General features: G+C 41.2%; 1 protein-coding gene across 6 annotated transcripts in view; it reads left to right on the top strand.

Annotated features, from left to right (window-relative positions):
- Positions 1-18,066, top strand: part of fhod3b (formin homology 2 domain containing 3b) — a 139,833-nt gene that overhangs the window by 54,177 nt on the left and 67,590 nt on the right. For all 6 annotated transcript variants that reach the window (XM_088084150.1, XM_088084152.1, XM_088084151.1 and 3 more), the window contains exons 4-5: positions 7,563-7,630; positions 8,930-9,035. In XM_088084150.1, the coding sequence (XP_087940276.1) occupies positions 7,563-7,630; positions 8,930-9,035 (174 nt within the window). The remainder of the gene's footprint in view (positions 1-7,562; positions 7,631-8,929; positions 9,036-18,066) is intronic.

The raw sequence follows: 18,066 nt of genomic DNA, 5'->3' as shown, positions 1-18,066 counted from the left end.
ATTATTGTGATTGACAAAAACATAAACTTTAACTGAAAGTCCTATGTAAACACATCAATAAACAAAACAATCCAATTTCCCCATTTCCACAGAGGGACAATGAGTGCCGTTGAGCTCTGCGGGCCAGGTTTTGTGTTTATTGGAACTAAGCGGTGGTATGCTGGGTATCAAATGTCTCTGCCAGGATAGAATGTCACAGCCCAGAAACCTGATCTCCTCACTGTCCCTGTGAGATTTTAGACACCGTGCTCTCTGCACGGTGTGGATAGGAAGTCCAGGTACAACATCCACGAAGGAAATTGAATCAAAGTAGATTAGTGTGGTTTATTTGCAACTTCCTAACACTGTCATTAACACAGGTGAAAGGACATGTGTGCAGACATTTTGATTGTGAACTTTATATAGAGATAATCTTTATTAATGCGAGCAAAACACACAAAGGCAACTCACTGAACTTGTTTTTACAGCCCTGCACCGTATGTTAACTCTTTTCTCATCACTGGATTAAGCCCAGATTTATTAGTTATTTTGATGATTTTGATCGTCCCATGCCATAGCTGTGTGTCTGCTTGGAGATTTTCACGCCCTGTGGGTCCATCCGGGCCTTCCTGTGAGGCCTGCTCCCAATGACAGAGGCTTCTGTAGTGTGTGTGGCCCAACTCAGTTTTCTCTAATCTAAACCATCATCTCCATATGTCTTCCATCACAACTTCCAAAGCATTTGAATAAACTCCAGGCAACAGGAACAAATTAATTAATGTCCTTATTCTTCTGTGCAGTTTGTAAACTGCCTGTGTGCAGTTCCTGTACACACACACACACACACACACACACACACACACACACACACACACACACACACACATTGTCCAAGTAATTCTCTTGATCCACTTTTTCGGTTGTGCTCAAAACCCAAACACATTGAAAGTGATCTCGTACTTACCTGCATTCACTCCTAATGATTTCCACCCGAGTGCTATAATCTACTTTTATTGACCCATCATTCACCTGATGTTTTTGTTCAGGGAGAAAGGGATAAAAAGTGCAGAAGAAACCCCAGTCCACAAAGTAGCACATTACAAGTCGATGCACATGTTGGGAGGTCTTCCATCTTAATTACTTGTGTTTTCTCTTCATAAATGTTGGAACAGCAGGTTTCCCTTACAGAAAAGGAGAAAAGGAAAAAAACAAGAAGGAAGCACTGTTGTTGATGTTGCTGTGCTGCTGTGTTTCGTGACTGCAGAGGGCCATTACGCATACTGTAAACTCAATGGTTTCTCATGAAAATGCCAGGGGACAAAAATGAAAGATGGGTCCCTTTATCCTTACACATGGCAGGCAGTGATGTGGCGGTGCTGGCACACATAAGACTGTGGTGTCTCAGATGGCTACAGTTTGCCTGAGCTCAGTCTGACCACCGTCACCTCTCACAGAGTCTGTGGCCTTTACTGACCAGTGAAACGGGCTCTCTGAGACAGGGCTAAATGCAGGCATGGGCAGGGCGCTGGCTTGGGACTGAAGTCCATTCTAACAGTCCAGCTTTGACCAGATCAGGACTTTGTAGCGCTTGCTGACCTTTATTCCTGCACAAAACACATGCAACCCAGAAACCAACTGTAGTTTCTAAAGTTTTCTCCAGGAAGACAAGTTAATTATCATCATTCATTGTGCTCTGAGCTGAGCTTCACCCATGCTTGTGGGGATGACAAGGTGAGAGGAAAGTGGGTATATGGCGATATCATGACCAAAATAAAGCTTTGGATTAAGCAAGTCGTGTGTTCAAATACTTCACCATGTGTTGTTTTCTCTTCCCATCCTCCTCCAAAGAAACTCTCATGGGTATGATCACTCATTGTGGTCGCTGATAGCTCAATGAAAGTGTATCACTGGCAACTGCTATCAGTTCAGACTGATTCAGACAAGATATTGCGTAAATGAAATTACAGCGCAAACACAGCTATGAAGTTTTACAGCTGAGTGCAATTTGACCCTTTTTGCATCTGATAGCAATTATCCATGTGGGAAAGTATAAATGTCATAAAAAAAGGTCCACACACTGTAGCTACCTTAAGTGCAATTAGCACAGTAAATGTGCTGATCAGTTACACTGTTTTCGTGTTGTTTATTGCTATTGTTTTTGCCTAGCATTTGCCTTAAATGGTTTCTGGATGTGCACGACTACTATATTTTTCACGCCAAGTATAAATGTCGCCTTTACGCTGAGAACAGAGATGTTGAGCTACAAAATGACGACGTGCAGAGGCATTCCTTTGGGCAAGGAATTTAAATGTGATAGAAAGAAACCGTATCTGGGAATATGCCAGTCTTTCAGTGCTGCTGGTGTTTTCAAATGTATGCCATCAGACTTTAAAAGAAGATTGGCGTGACACAACTTATACAGGCCCTTCATTTAACAGCAGCTCTCTGACATGCTAATAATGTCACTGCAACTGTGCATGGCTATTAGTGCTGATCTTTGTGAATTGGTCTGTTTTTGCAGTGAGGCTCATTCATCCTTTGCGGGTGCTTTGAGAGTTAAACAGTTTCTGTTTATCTAATTTTGCAGGTGTAGCCACCACAAATGCCATGCAATCCTTTTGTGAACTAGCCCCTTAATAATCTTTTTTTTTTTTTTTTTTTTTACATATATCAGCTTTCTAGTCATGGTTGGGGTTGTGGGTTTCTCGCTGTTTCCGCCCAGCTTAGTAACAAATGATCTATGGTCTCATACAGTTAATGTATTCTTTTAGACCTTAGCACCCCTGCATCCCACATAAAAGCTGCTCATTTGATTGCGCGTTGTAAGACAGTTTTATAGACAGTCACCAAATCGATGCTACAGTAGAGATCCTCCCCTTCTGCTTCTTGTCTGACAGCTCCACTCCTGAAAGCAAACACAGTTTAATTTACAGCGGTGTGTGTGGGGTTGTCCTGCCCAGTGGGGTCTTTGTGGATTTCCTGGCTGTGCTTTGGATGTGGTTTATGTGTTCCGCCTGCGGTGCAGAGCATGAGCCATGGTAGTCATCCTTCTCATTTTATGGCATTTTTTGGAAACAAAGGCATGCAAGCAGATGAGTAACTGAGCATGTTAGCTGTGCAGATGCAGATGGAAAATGAGGGTAATGACTTTATTGGCAATGTTTTTTTTTCTTTATAAAATAATTTGTAAGCTGTCCAGCAATGAGTGGCCGGGACAGGTCTTGGGTTGAGATTGGCACGTGAAGATAAATAAAGTGACCCATGACTCACACAAAGTGGTATTACTGGAATGCGCTGGCACTGACACAGAGAATCAGAAGGTGTCCGAAGCAGCACAAGATAGATTTGCTTCTAAAAGTTGTCTTCTTGTCAGTAGCACAACCATCCATGAAGTCCTGGTCTGTCTGAATATGCCAGGCCCCACAGCAGGTCCTCTACTGCGGGTAGTTGAGCACATTCCTGATGATTATAGAAATTCCACTCCTACCTTTATGATTGTTATAATTACGAGACCATTACATCCCTGTAGCTATTCCAGCTAAGAAAACGTGACTGTGTGTTGCAATTTAAGAGGAGAAAACATCTGCTCCCTGTGGTACATAAATATGAGGCATCAAAAACACTTTCACTCTGTTGAGTCATTTTCCTGTCAGGTTCTTGTCAGTAAAAGCCTGAGGGGAATGTAAAGATGACAGGAAAAAATGGGCTGCTTGTCCTCAGCTGCACTGAAGCATTATTTTTTATTTAAGCATGTCTTGTTTTGTGGTATGAAGAACAATTGGCAACATAACTATGAAGTGTACACTCCTATTAACATTAAAAGGGTATTTTTTGTCAATCTTAAATGGATATTTCGCCAATTTTCAACCAGCTTTGTATCAAAACAATGTGGGCAGTATGTGTAGAAAATTTTCCTCCTTCTAACCAGTGCCCAGATATCCCACCTGACCCCCAGCAAAATCTTGGTATTCTAAATCTAAATAAACTTTTTCTCTGTTTTCTCTGGTCATGTAGCACTGATTTCCAAAAGTATTTGCGACTTAGTTTTATGTTGGGGCCCTCTTGATATTGCTGAAGTACTTCTTTAAGGTCAGGTAAGCTACAAGTGCCCAGAATGTGTTGCAGTGCCCAAACTACATGTTATCTGTCATATCTTCGGTTGTTCCTCTCGCTCTAGGTTTGCCTCGGCCCAATAACAGATTGCATATGTAATAAGCTATTGAGTCGGAGGTTTCAGGGTTTCAGGTGAATATGACTGTGAGAGTTTGGGTTCCCAAACATTTCCTCTGAATAAATGTGTGCCTACGTTATTTTCCCAAAGAGGGAAATGCAGAGGGCCCATATGTCTGGGTGCATATCTGTGCCAAATGGTATGGAACTAATCTCCACTGAGCTATTTCTCATTAGAGTCGGGCCTCTGGGAGGTGCATCGGTGTGTGGACTGCGGACAGGGACAAGGAGTAAACTGTGTTCCTGCAGATGGGCTTCATTAAACGTTGGGCAGGAATAACTTTCTGACAGTTTTATTGAATGGCAGTGGAACTCTGCATGGAAGAGTTTTCTCTGCCGTGCTTTTGCTGATTGACACAAACACATGAAACATGCTCCTGGGATTTATTTAAGCTGAGTGGCAGCCAGGGCGCTGACGCATCACTGCTGTAGTGCTGTGCTGTGATCTGGGCATCACTGGGTGTTCAGCAGTGCTGGGTGTAATTTATCGGTTGACTAATTAACAGTCAATGTCCATGAAGACGTGCAGTTGCAACTTTAAGGAGAAAACGAGCTTGCTGATTCAAGGCTTGACTTGAAGTAGGACCACAAACCAAGTTTGCTTTGTATGGTGAAGGTGTGATTAGTAACACAGAGTATCTTCCTCCAACATTTTCCATTGCAGTGATCAGAGAGCTTGTCTGTTTAGAGCTCCCTAATCTAAACTCTGAGTCATCTTCCTGAGGTACAGGGCAATGGATGTGGCCCTACCTTGACCTGCAGAGGAGGGTGCAGTTGTTTGAAAGCTGAAGATGCTTTTTAGCTGATGTAGAATCAACCACAGACATGAACTAGGACTAAATAAACAAATCTGAATTAGATATTTAAAAAGTAATTTATTTTAAATACATTACAATTGAAAGAACAGAACAATAACACGTCTGCATAAAAGCACTGAAAGCACAAAAAGTGCATGGTGTATTTTTTTTATTACTTCTATATTTAACAGCATAACACATCACTTTTATCAGTTGAGTTACAGAGTGCCTAAAACTCTGATGATGATGGAAAGATATCATCAGAAGTTTTTATAAAGGGGTGAATAAAATGAAAGAAAGATGCAACCACAACATTGTGTCAGTACTGAGAGTTGATTTAATAGATGATGCCAATTTGGCAAACCTCAGATGCTCAGGCTGGGAGTTCCACAGCTGGGGGGCCCACGCCGAAAAGGCCCGGTCACAGTTCCTTCCTGTTATTTATAAAGACACAAATCACCAACATCGCACAGCTTCCTCTCTAATACCTCTGGACTTGTAGAGATTTATTCCTTGTGGATGTTGTTGCCAGTAACTGGCTGGGATTCTTCCGTAAAAGACCAATACTCATCTACTCATGATGCATCAGAGCCATGTACGGCACAGAGTGTACAAAACATTCAAAGCTCAGCTGCACTCGTACCAAATACCATTCAAGTCGTAAATTAGAAAAAAGACATCTTCCAGAGATAAGGAGCTCTGCTAGTGTTGGACTGTGAGGTGTTTGATTTCACTGTGCAACCTCATCAAACAGGAGCCTTTTAGCCACATATAGCTCAGTCCCAGGTTATAGGCAGTGCAAATTCGTAGTAGATTACACACAATAATTTATGTGTGTAATAATGTGTAGAGTTACCATACCCTGTGATACAACTTTCTGGTACATAGCAGCAAGTTTAAACCCATACAAACAAAACTTGACTCATATTTAGCATTATTAGATAGATAAATAGATTGTGAGATTTTTAAATGTTAATTATTGAGTTTTGTTGATATAAAACAGCCAGCATGTTGACATCCAAAGTGTCCTTTTTACAGAGAGGTTGGAATTCCTGATGTTGCATGATAGTTGTCTCAGTGGGCCTCTATATTCAAACTGTCACTGTGTTTGAAGTTTTATGTGTGTTGTGAAAATGGTGTTAGTCACTGAAAAAGCACCCAAAGGCATCAGACAAATACACACTCTGTCTGGTCCAGTGTCTGTAAGTAACCCTTGTTTTGCCCACAGAACAGGCTACACACACCCTGTTTCTGTCTCTCTCTCAGTTCATCAGCTGAAGGGACAACAATGAATAGGGGTTTGTTGCTCTGCATCTTAAGCATATGCCCTCATCTGTGTGTGTTTCTCACACTTCTGAATAGAATTAGTCGCAGCTGTTTGTAAGGACGAGGAGCTCATGGGCACAACTCATTTGTGTGTGTATGTGTGTTTATTGGGGATACTAACGTCGTGTCTGCTTATTTGCATTTCTCAGTTGTATGTTTGGGGATTCAATTCTAAGTAAAAAACACTCCACAGATAAATCCTGCCCATCCTGTCAGGACTGCAGTAGCTGCAGTGGTACGACAGACTACAGACACACTGCAAACTACTTTATTTTATGTCGCATGGGTGTGTGTGAGAGAGAGAAAGAGAAACAAACTGCATCATGCATGTTTGCGTACACGCAAATCTCATGTCAGATCTTTGCTGACTAAGTCATATCATGCCTTCAAGCAATCAAGTATCAAAGGTGGACAAAAGGGACATTTTGCATCCGTTTAAAAAAAATACTGAGAGACAAGCAGCAAGTGTGAGTACTAAACTGTACTGCAGAGCACTGCATGCTGTACTGTACTGTATGCTGCTTTATCTGCACAGCAGTAAAAGAGGCAGGTTTTGCTGAGTCAGAGAGAGTTCAAACAGCAGTGATGAGTGAGCTGCAAGGACTGAGCTCAGCGCTGCCACTCGCTGGCAGCATCTGCAGACTGCATGCAGGGTGAAGGATTGTCAAAGTAGTTGCAGGAGATGTTCGCCTCCATCACAAGCATCTGTCATCCATCATATCTCTCCTCTAATGCACTGTGGTGTTTCCATAACTGATTAATGGGTGTATTGTTTCCTCGCCATTTGTGGCGGCTATTGGCTTAAGTTTCTGCCTTTGACTTTGTATTATGGTAAGCTACAGATATGGCTTTGTCAGCAGGAAACATCCACTGTTCACTAACTCTCCACAGATGTGCTCTGAGTTGCTCCTACCGTTCTGTTACTCTCACTATTCCTCTTGCAGGAAATTTTTCACATTTAGCTGCTTGGGATAATTGCTGCCAATGATGTGTGCATAACGCAGACACAAGGAAGTGATTTTGAAAAAGAAATTTGTAGTTCATTATGTATGATGCAAGTGATAACTAAAACACTAGAAGACAGGTACTTTGTTATTCAAGAGAGGTCACACTGAGTCTCTTGTCCATTTGTTTTATCCACTTTTTGTATGAGAACATAAGAGAAATATACCACGTGTGTGACTGTCAGCTGATTTTTCCTTTTTTTTTTTGTTTTCTCTCTCCACACAGAAAAACTCTACAACTCAAATGGACGGGAGTTACGGAGAGCCTTGTTTTCCCTCAAGCAGATTTTTCAGGTAATTATTTCTGCCTTTTAGCTTTTGCTACATCCTTAATAAACATATTTTTTTAATCTGCAGCTCACATGGAACACAGAATTCCACTCTGCACATGTTTTTTTCACAATCTCATGAATTTTCCAAAGATGCAGCATTTTGTCAGCATGTGAAGTATCTCCTGCCTTGCTGCAGGGCATTGAATGCTCCTGTGCACACACACATAATCATGCAAAAACTGTATTCAGTGTGCACACATGCATCACTGCACACTCACACTTGGACGCTGTATTGTTTTCTTGAGGCAGAGTTGTGCTGCTGAGAGTCTGCCTTCGTGGCAGCTGTGGAGTGTTCAGGTCTGGTCATACTTCACACACTGGGCTGGGCTGGGCCGGCCTGGCGGGCAGTCGGCCATAGAGGGGGAGGGTTAACCGACAGTCAGATGGAAAAGAGAGCAGCAGACATTGATGCAGGCCCAGAATAGATTAGAATACCTCACTTTTTGTACTATGAATGGCTTTGTGCGGTTTCCATTGTAGAGAGTATTGATTATTCTTGTTGTGGAATAAAATATTCACTTGGCGTGATATCAGTATTGCTTTTCTACATTGCAGTAGTGCAGGGTGCATGTATGAGTCTTAAATAATAGAGTTATCAACAGATGTGAGAGATGCAGGTGGTTTTGTCATTGAGAATAAAATGTGGAATGAAGTTGGGATGCCAAAGCAATGGGAATTTGAACACACTGTGAGCAGATTTTATTGCTTGTTGCATGTGCAGTAGCTAGGATAGATAAGTTTATTAAGTTGAGGATTTAAGAAATGTGAATTAAGAAATGTGCGTATGTTGTATTGTATAAAAATATATTTGCCTGTACCTGTTCTTTCTGCTAATTGTTTCTTCTTTTCTATTTTTAGTTAAAGCAATAGAAACTTTGTCTTGTTGCAATACATTTCCTGCTTGAAGCAATTTGTCCTCTTGGTGCACAAGACATGCATGTAATTTTTGAACATTAAGGTCAGCATGAATCATCTCAACAGTTTGGTTTTGGAGTTGATTTATTTCTTTATCACCTAAAACTGTTTAAAGTAATTGGAAAGAGTTGTGTGAGCTATGAAACAACAGGTTTCAGATCATCACTTCTCTGCAACCAGCGTTTATGCACTCAAAAGTTTGTCCGAGGACAGTTATGAAGGCAGAAATAAATCTGTCAATTTAATATTAATTGTTACAAGTATTACAACAGCAATGTGTTTGGCTGTGTCTATGATGTATGACGGCACTTGAACATTCCCCTCTTTCTCCTTGACCTCTTTCCAGGATGACAAGGACCTGGTGCACGAGTTTGTGGTGGCAGAAGGACTTACGTGCTTGATTAAAGTTGGCGCTGAAGCCGACCAGAACTACCAGAATTACATCCTCAGGGGTACGTCCACTGCAGAACAGCTTTTCCCAAGCAAACTTACAGCACACTTTTCCCCTCTCTATTTCCTCACACCTCGATTTACAACACGTGCTAATCAAGGATGTTATTAATCAATCCTGTAACACTTTTCTTTCCATAAACCTATCCAGAACCACATGTGTTTACATACACCATGTAAATGATGATCGTGCTTGATGACCTCCTCACACTCACACACCTCAGGCGTATAAACAAACTCAACTGTGTGCCACAAATAATGTGAAAATTAGGCCAAGTTTAGCAGCTGGTTAATTTATCTGTCCCATGTCGGTGAGGTAAAAGATCTTTTGTGTTGAGGTAGGGGAGGAGCAGGGGCGGCACGTTCGGGGATACTAGAGGACCAGGGATTCATAGCATTCGCTACAAGGTCATTGCCATTTAACAGCCTGCTGTGAGGGGGCAGGTCACACATGCTTAAGTGTCTAATAAAATTCTGGCAGGATATTGCAGATCATAAAACTAATTTCCCCTCCTCTCTTTTTTTCTTTCTTTCTTTTTTTTTGTTTTTCTTCATGTTCTCCCTCATCTTTAATGTAAGTGTGTTGCACTTCATTTAATCAGCCTGAGCCAGTACGTCAGAGTTAATTATTCATGCACTGTACAAAGTTTTGTGGTCAAAGGTTCAATCAGTCAATCAACGTTCATTATATATGTTTTCCATATTGGGGCAGGTCGCTGGCTAAAATCCCAAGTATGGAGTGTGGACTGGCAGCTGGAGATGATGCCCTTGAACAAGGCACTGAACCCCCCATTCATGTCTGACCCCCTTGTTGTCTGTGTGTACTATGTGTGAAGGGAGAACTTGTAAAAAGATTCTTCTCTTCTCCGAAAATTGTGTAGATTGACAAATTATAAAGTACTTTGAATTTTGAATTTATATTTTAACGTCAACAAGATGGTCACACGTTCTCCTCCCAAATGTCGGTTGCTGTCCAGTATTACAGGATTCAAATTTAGCAGAGCTGACTGAGAGGTGGCTGGAAAGCCCACGCCCTCAGAGTTCAGACACTTTTTTTGGGTGGTTTTTTCGTCATTCAGCCTTGCTAAAAGGAGTCACAGTGTACTTCACCCTCATAATTTGGGGTGCACATTTCTGTCATATGTTATCCCCTTCATATTTATTCAATTAGAAGCTGCCTGATTGTAACTTATTTATTTTTCAACCTGCTCATTGTTGATCTCTTTTGGTGTTGAAACGGAAGGGTAGATGTCTGTGACTAAGTACTGATGACGCCCACTGGGCAGGTTACAAACATGCATATGATCCTCGCCACAACTACTTTTTCAACCTCCTATGTCTAATGTTTGATGCTTCTTCTGAACTTGGCCTGGTCTCTGACTCAGACAGATAAATCACACAGAGTAAAAGGCCAAAACAAGGCAGAGGATGAGAACGACAGGCTTTTGGAAACTTCAGACATGACCACATGTAACAGTTGTTAGTGTCATTGTGCTGTGAATGATGTGACCGCTTCTCATATCTTTTCGCTCCTCCTTATTGTGCTGTCCTTTTTTTCCCTTTACCTCCCAGAGAATTCAGATAAAACATCTGTGTCAGAGAGAGTTTCTGCAGGACTCTCTTTATTCTTTCATGTGCTAATTTATCGCTTCATCTCTGCAGACTTTGCATTTTCCCCGCCTGTATCTCTACATCACCATGAGAAGCTAAACCAAACTACCACTCTCCCAAAAGCCATTTTAACCTGTTTCAACTCCTGACCTAATTTCTCCTGACCAGCTGAGGAAATGTGGAGTGAGGCAGATCACACTCCCTCGTGAGCCATGTGTTGGAGAACACAAGTCGAGCATGTGCTGGAACGCAGATGCACAGGTCAGAAATGTATATAGATCTGGCTGCTTTACCGTTGATGACTTCCAAGAGGAGCTATGTCATAAGGATTCCCAGGAGGCCAGTAAATTAGGTGCCTGAATATTTCACACGTGCAGAGAAAGACCAAGAGAGAACCAGCAACCAAAATTGCTTTGGTATCAAACATTGATCACTTCTTTTGTGGGTTCTTTTTTTAATGTTATGTCTTTCAAGTTGAGGCCAGTAAAAGAAAAAAAAAGAAGAAGAAGTAGGAATGCAGCCTTGAACCCATCTGTCTGGTGTGCATTAAAAACCTCTCTACAAAACAATCTTGCTCTCTTTCATGAATTAAAATCAATCTTATGGCTCTTTTGTGGATGAATAAGCCTGGTCACACGTGCAGTCTGCATGCATTTTACAAGAACAGGTTCCCAGCTTTGACTCTCTGTAACTTTGCCGTCATTGTAAATGGTAGTTCCTGTAGCTCTCCCAGCAATCTACACCATCTCACTTTTTTCATTTTCCTCACTTTTTCATTCCGTATTCTCGAAGCCCTGGAGGTGTCTGTGGCCAGTTAGTGCTCCCTGTGGGTATTTTCTGGGTTTGCTGTGGCTGGGGTCTGGCCCCATTTTGGGCCCCTCACACCAGGCTCGGAGGGCTTCCAGACCTGGACTTAGCTCCTTGGAGGCGTTCATTTTTGGCCCAGGGGGAAGCTTGTACGCCTTTATCACCCCATCAGTGAGAAAGGGTGTGAGGTCACATTTTCAGAGGTGTCTGTGCCATCTGGTACTCCTGTAAGCCTTACACTCAGCCCTGGCAAAGGGCTGCGAACACACAGGGGCCAAAACAGTCATGAAGGGCTCATTCTTCATCTTGAAACAAGCATTCCCATGTTGTTTGTTTCAGAAATGAACACAGAGGTAATATTTAACTCAAGACAGAACACTTCGGCTCATTTATAATCTTTCTAAAATACTTGCTGAAATCATAAATCTTAAGCTGATGAAGTGAAAAGCTGAGCAAAGGTTTCATTCTGTATATTTTGGCAGTTAAAGGGACAGCTCACCTCAAAATACAAAATACGTGTTGTTCCTCTCGCTAGCAGTGATATTTATTTATGTAGATTCTTTTGGTGTGAGTTGCTGAGTAGACCGCATAACAGGAGGGGCACCTACTCATAGACGAGAGGCCCGTGCTTCTAACAGCATGACATGTAAACATTGTTTGTGTCCTACTTGGCTGAGCTGTAAGGTTGGCTAGCCTAGGTGTGCTATGTGAGCGAGCAGCAGATGCACGCTTCCTTCTGCACAGTGATACAGTTGGTGAGTGCAGTTCAGTAAAAGAAAATAGCTCATACACTAAAACAAGGTCTGTGGATTATCTTAAATAACAGGGTCATTATTTCTGGAAACAGTTTTTCTAATTTTTTTTTTAATTAATTTTTAAAAGAATTTTGGAGCTTTGAGCAGCCCACAAGCTAAGTGCCCTCTAGTTCCGTCATATTGGAGGGAAGACAGACATCTCTAGAGACGATATTACCAACACTCAGCAACACACAGCAAATCAATCTAGATTGATAGCTAGCGCTATACAGGTTAAAATGTGTATTTTTTGTTTTGGGGTTGAGCTGCCTCTTTAGAAAGTTGTTTTTCTAACTACAGAGGTCTCAAGGGATAAAATGTCATTCTCTTTGTATTTGTTACCCTTTTTTTCATACATTTTAAGCTGCTCTTTTGCCCTCAGTTGTCAACTCAAGTTTTGAAAATGGATGCAACCTTTTCTTTAAGTCAAAACATTTAAAAACAAATCAAGAAAATGTCTTTTCAGCCATGCTAGCAGCAAAGAAACAAATAAATACATAGGTTGTCACAGTAACACATCCCTGTTGACAGCATAGAACAGCCCTTAAATGAAGGCAGATTGTGAGAGGTCAAAGAAACTTCTGCACTCAGCTCAAACTTTTTACCGTGGTAAGAAAAGATCCCTACGGTACTTATTATCATGAGCAAAACTGGGAGACGAGGTGGCAGAACAAATAACATGTTTTTTTTCCTGGATTGTCGCTCTGCTTGTAGTATTTCCAGAAAGAACGCTAGCAAAAGTAACAACTGTGTTTAATTGGTAATTGTAAAATGGGAGCGGCAGAGAGCGGGCAGATTAAAGACAAACCAATTCCAGTCGACTTGAAGCAATTATTCCCTGCTTTGAAATGTTCACTGTTGACATCCATCGCCATAATCTGATGTTTTTAGTAACACTCTCTCTGTTTGCACTTCTTAAAGGCCAGGACATTTCTGTCTGCAAGCTGCTGTCTACAAAACACCAGCCATCTCTTAGCATTGCTGGAATCAAATTGGAAATGAAGCCTAGGTTTTGATCTATAGGAATTCAGGGAAGCAGTCTTTCGTTTGTCCTATCAGAGGAGTCTTGGATACATTTTTGGAAAACACATTCTTGCACATTACATAAATTATCCTCATACCCAGAAGGCCATATCTCATCGCATGCTGTATTATATTGTAAGCACATAGGTTTACATGCTCTAAGTTATATTTGTGAATTTATAGCTTACACAGAAATGGGAGTTGTGTTGCTGTGAAAGTATTACTGTATCAAATAATTCATGCTCATTTTTCATCTTGTGCTTTTATCTCACCCTTTCTTCCCCTCTCTCTTTATCTGTGCATCTCTCCCTCTTTCCTGCTAACATTTTGAGATCTCCTGTTTTTAATGACACGGCAGTTATAATGCCATACGTTAAAGCACGTTGACTTCCTGGTTGTCCAGGGGGAGCTGCTCAGAGGGCCTTGGTGGGAAGGGGAATTTTGTTCTAGTCAAGTGTTTCATTACCTCTTAAACTGTCTGGGGCCTGGAACACTGCTCCCAATCGAGCGCTCAGTCCAGCTTTTAGTGTCACACACAGCAGTAACTTTAGTGGGCAGCAGGCTTTTTCACAAGTGCACCTGAAACACAAGACCCTTTTGTTTGAATTGTTGTTGGTCTCTTTAATGTCTCTCAGTGTGGTGGCATTACATGTTGTATGTGGCAGATAAGTGAGGCAGAACATCCAGTGACTTGTCTGTGCAGCAGTGTGTGTGCCAGACGTGTGTCACTGTAAGCAAACACAATAGCTGCTAATTACTCTTATTCTCTCTGCCTTTGTAGTATAAGGAGTTCAGTGAAACCAGCTGCTCTGCTGGATGGTTTGCTGGGAAACCTGCAAACCTTTAGACCTCCTTTTCAGACACTAAATGTATAATCAAAGGCAGATAATATTGATAATCAACATTTTTATCTATTACTAAATTCACCCTCCAGACATGTTTTAAAGTATGTAAAAAATACTCTTCAATTATTATTTTTTTCTTCTCAACTTTAAAAAAAAGTTGAGCTATGAATAGGCAAGGGATGGATCTGACATAGACCGTGGCGACGCCTCGCAGTCACTCAAGCGGCTTTGCCCTTAAATATAGACTACATAAGCCGTAATAAGATTTAAATGTGTAAGTAATAGAAAAATGAATCACTGTACAGTTGTCATGAATAAGGAAATTAGCTGCAGAGACCAAAACTGTTTTTTTGTCCCAGGCTGTAAACATTTTATTTCTGCAGTAAAGTCTGGCATTTTTACAGGAGGTATGGGGATTGACCCGCTTCTGGAGCCAGCCTCAAGTGGCCATTAGAGTAACTGCAGTTTATTTGCACTTATGCGTTGGCTTCATTTTTCAGCTCTGGAGGTTGCGGCTGACTTAAAATTAAGAGTTTAAATAGGTCTGTTTATGCAAGACTTGCGCTAGGCTGACTGGTGAAAGAGCAGTGCCCAGCAAGATGGGTAGGATTAGAGGAAACATCGGAGAGATTCAACCACGCATGTTTGAGCCTCAGTTAATCCCAGACTCCCGTAAAATCTGTGTCTAGCAGCAAATTAGAGTAGAAGTGTTAATCATCTTTTATTTTATCATGTTGTTCATTAGCATTTGATGTTTGTGATCTAGCTTTCCCCGGGGTAAATTTGAATCTCAGATTTTAGGGAAGTGCACAGACGTCGCCCCCTGCAGTCAAGGTAGGTGAAAACACCTTTCTGGTGACAATCTTTGCACAGACATAAGTCAGAATAGTCAAGGTCAGACATTTTAGGTGGCATAAACATCAGAAAAACATATTTTGAGTGGAGGGGGACTTCAAGTTGGCTTCTTCAAATCTATATTAGTATTGATTTATAATAAAATAGATAATTTGTGAAATAATAATAACATTTGAAAGTTGGACTGACTTTATATGTGTTTAGATAGAAGTGAAAACATGCAGCTAAGTCTCTACTACAAAGGATTTCCAGTAAAGCCCTAAACACTGGATTGATGTTTTATTTCTCTTAATTTAGAATCAGGCTCATTGTTTTTGTGTTTTACTCTGACCAAAGTTCTTAAAATATTTAATGGAGCGTAACTGAAATCTCTCATTGCTGGTTTGACCATTTTGCTGAGCATTAAGTGAAAACCCAGGCACAGTCGGGTTAACGGCGCTGCTGGAAGCTCTTGTTGGAAACAGTGTGTATTGTGTTGTCTGGCTGTGTTATAGGCCGTCTGTTTGAGAGGGGGGAGACCTTTACTATGGCCCATCGTCTGGATAAACATTTCCATTCTATCTAGGCTTGAGATGCTTCGTGCAAATGCATCAGTGTATATGAAGGTTATTTTAGGTGTGATCATTTCCTTGTTTGAGTGATCACGCAAGTATGATTAAACCCTTCAGGACAGAGAGGAAATTTGAGATGGAAAACACGGGAACTGCTGACACATATGTGGACAAGTGCTGTGTTTTGAGTGAGAAGGAGATCTCCAGGAATGCCCTCGTTGTACCAATCGAAACTTGAACTCCTGGTTTGTAATGAGATCCCATGGGAACACGAGCATGTTTTCCACCCAGTCTCCTGCAACTCTCAGTGCTGGCTCCTGCTGCCCCATTTGTGCAAAGCCGACAAAACCGCACATATCCATGATAGTGCTTTTAAAGGTTAATTCATTTACACATCCTTTTTTAAAGTGCAGGGTAGAATCTGAAGGTCACATGACATGGAGATATTTTTTCATTTGTTTAATATGTTTTGCTTACTTCATTAGAAACGCATGAGTTAACCTGCAAACCAAACATCAACACTAAAAAAAATCCTTAAAAGATTTTTTTAAAGCTTACAAGGTTTTTTCACCGATATTTTCATACATATTTTAGTGTCTTTACCTGTTGGAGAGTTTTTGTTTGTTTGTTTTTAATAGTTAATAGATGTTTGGAGGAAATTTAAGAAATAAAATGCCATACATGGTTTTAGTCTACAACATCCATCCCTCTTTGCTTCACTGGTAACATGTCTTTGCCTCCAGCCTGTCCCCTACTTTATTAAATTAAATCAGCAGCTTTCAAACTGACTGACACACTCAGCACTGCACTAAAACACACACACACTGCTGTATACTCTTTACTGTATACTTTTATACTGTAACACCACCTGTAATTTTTGAAGATGTTTAAAAGTTTAGGATAAAAAAAAAGGCCAGGCAACCTTTAACTGACTGAAAAAAACATAATCTGTTGTCATGTTTTTGGTTAAGCTTAAAGAGCCTTGTTTCTACCGGATACGTCCCACCCTGTGTCAGACCCCTACAGCCCCCTTCAGATCCCCCTGACTCGTGCAGACAGCTTGCATCTGAACCCAATTCAACCCCACCTGCCTGACCTATATTCTGCCTTCCTGCATCTGTAGAAGTTTTCAGCCTTAGCGAACCCACTGGCAGCAGAGTAACAACCCTGAGCTGCAGCCTGTTTTACTGTAACAGAGTACAGTATACAAGCCAATTATATTATAAGAATGTTTGATTTGGTTTATTTCTCAAGCTCTTATTTTATCATCTCTGACCTTGCCGTCTAAGATACATAAACTATCATTTGGGGGGGAAAATAATAAATCTTGTGCAGTAATGTAGCACGCGGGCAGATAAACTGAAATCCTCAGCACTCGAGTGGGTTTTTACGGCTGATTCCTATGAGCTCACTGTTTTTTGGGACTGATTTCAGCATATGGCTGGCCAGAACCAAAGCGAATCACACCACGACTCTCTCAAGAGCAGTAAGAATTTACCGCAGCTCATCTTTCAGCTCAGTCTACAAGTGGGTGGATGTCATGCAGTAGCTTTTCTGCAAAGTCTTCCCCAATTGGATGGGATGGGAAAAGCTCATCTGTTGGCCTTTTCCTAGTTGTTCATTGACCTAAAATGATTTTTTGAAATATTGTACTGCAGCAGCTCTAATCTAACAGCTTTATCCTATTTTGAAGAAACAGAGAAGTAGCCTTTTCATTTTCCTCACAGTTGTAGTCTGCTCAGCTCGCTGTGCCCTGCTCAGCACTGCAGTAGTTCATTAGGTCTGTAGCGCCTGTAGAGCTCGCTCAGCCAGATCCTGGAAAGGCCCCCCTTGCCTTACTTCATGCTATATTTCCATGAGGTTTGTTTGTTTGTCTTTAGGGAATGTGTTTGGGCTTCGGCCCACAGTAAATTGTGTAGAATACTGGCAGATGTATTCAGGACTGAAAATGGAAGCATCCCCCTGTTGTTTTACTGTATGGGGCTCAATGTAAGTCTGGCAGTTGGCTCGGTTACTCGAATTGGTCTGGCAGAGGCAGTTTGTCTGGCTCTAATGGTCTGGGTGATTAGCTGAATAACAAATGGATCGTGATGCATGAACATGTCTTATTCAGTTCATAATTGGCATGAGTAGTAAACTGGTCTTTTTTTTATGGTAGACAGACTCAATGAGAAGCGAGCTCAAGGCATTGATGCAGTAAATGCCTGTACCAAAAGGAAATCTGTTAGCTTTTAATTTTTTTCTAACTAACATGAGAAGATTCTCTGTCCTTCTAAATATCTGTCCTTTGATTTTCTCAACAACCGTGCATTCGATCCACTTTACATTTGAAGGGTATATCAACGAGGACCCAAGGTAGCTCTTGAGACCTACGGGACAAATTTATATGTAGTGCATTACTACCGCCAGAAGTACAAACTCTGTGTATTGAGAGGGGACCCTAATCACTCGTACACTAAAATAGCCTACTCTATTACAAGTATTAGCCCTGCAGAAAAATTTTTTTTTTTTTTAAAAAAAAAAAAAAGAACACACTCAAAAATCTTA

This window comes from Plectropomus leopardus, chromosome 11 (genome assembly GCF_026936395.1).
Source record: "Plectropomus leopardus strain MGB_pleo_1.0 chromosome 11, ASM2693639v1, whole genome shotgun sequence".
In the NCBI taxonomy this organism is placed as follows: Eukaryota; Metazoa; Chordata; class Actinopteri; order Perciformes; family Serranidae; genus Plectropomus; species Plectropomus leopardus.
Note: the sequence above shows the minus strand (reverse complement) of the source record. Positions and strands in the feature narration are given on the sequence as shown.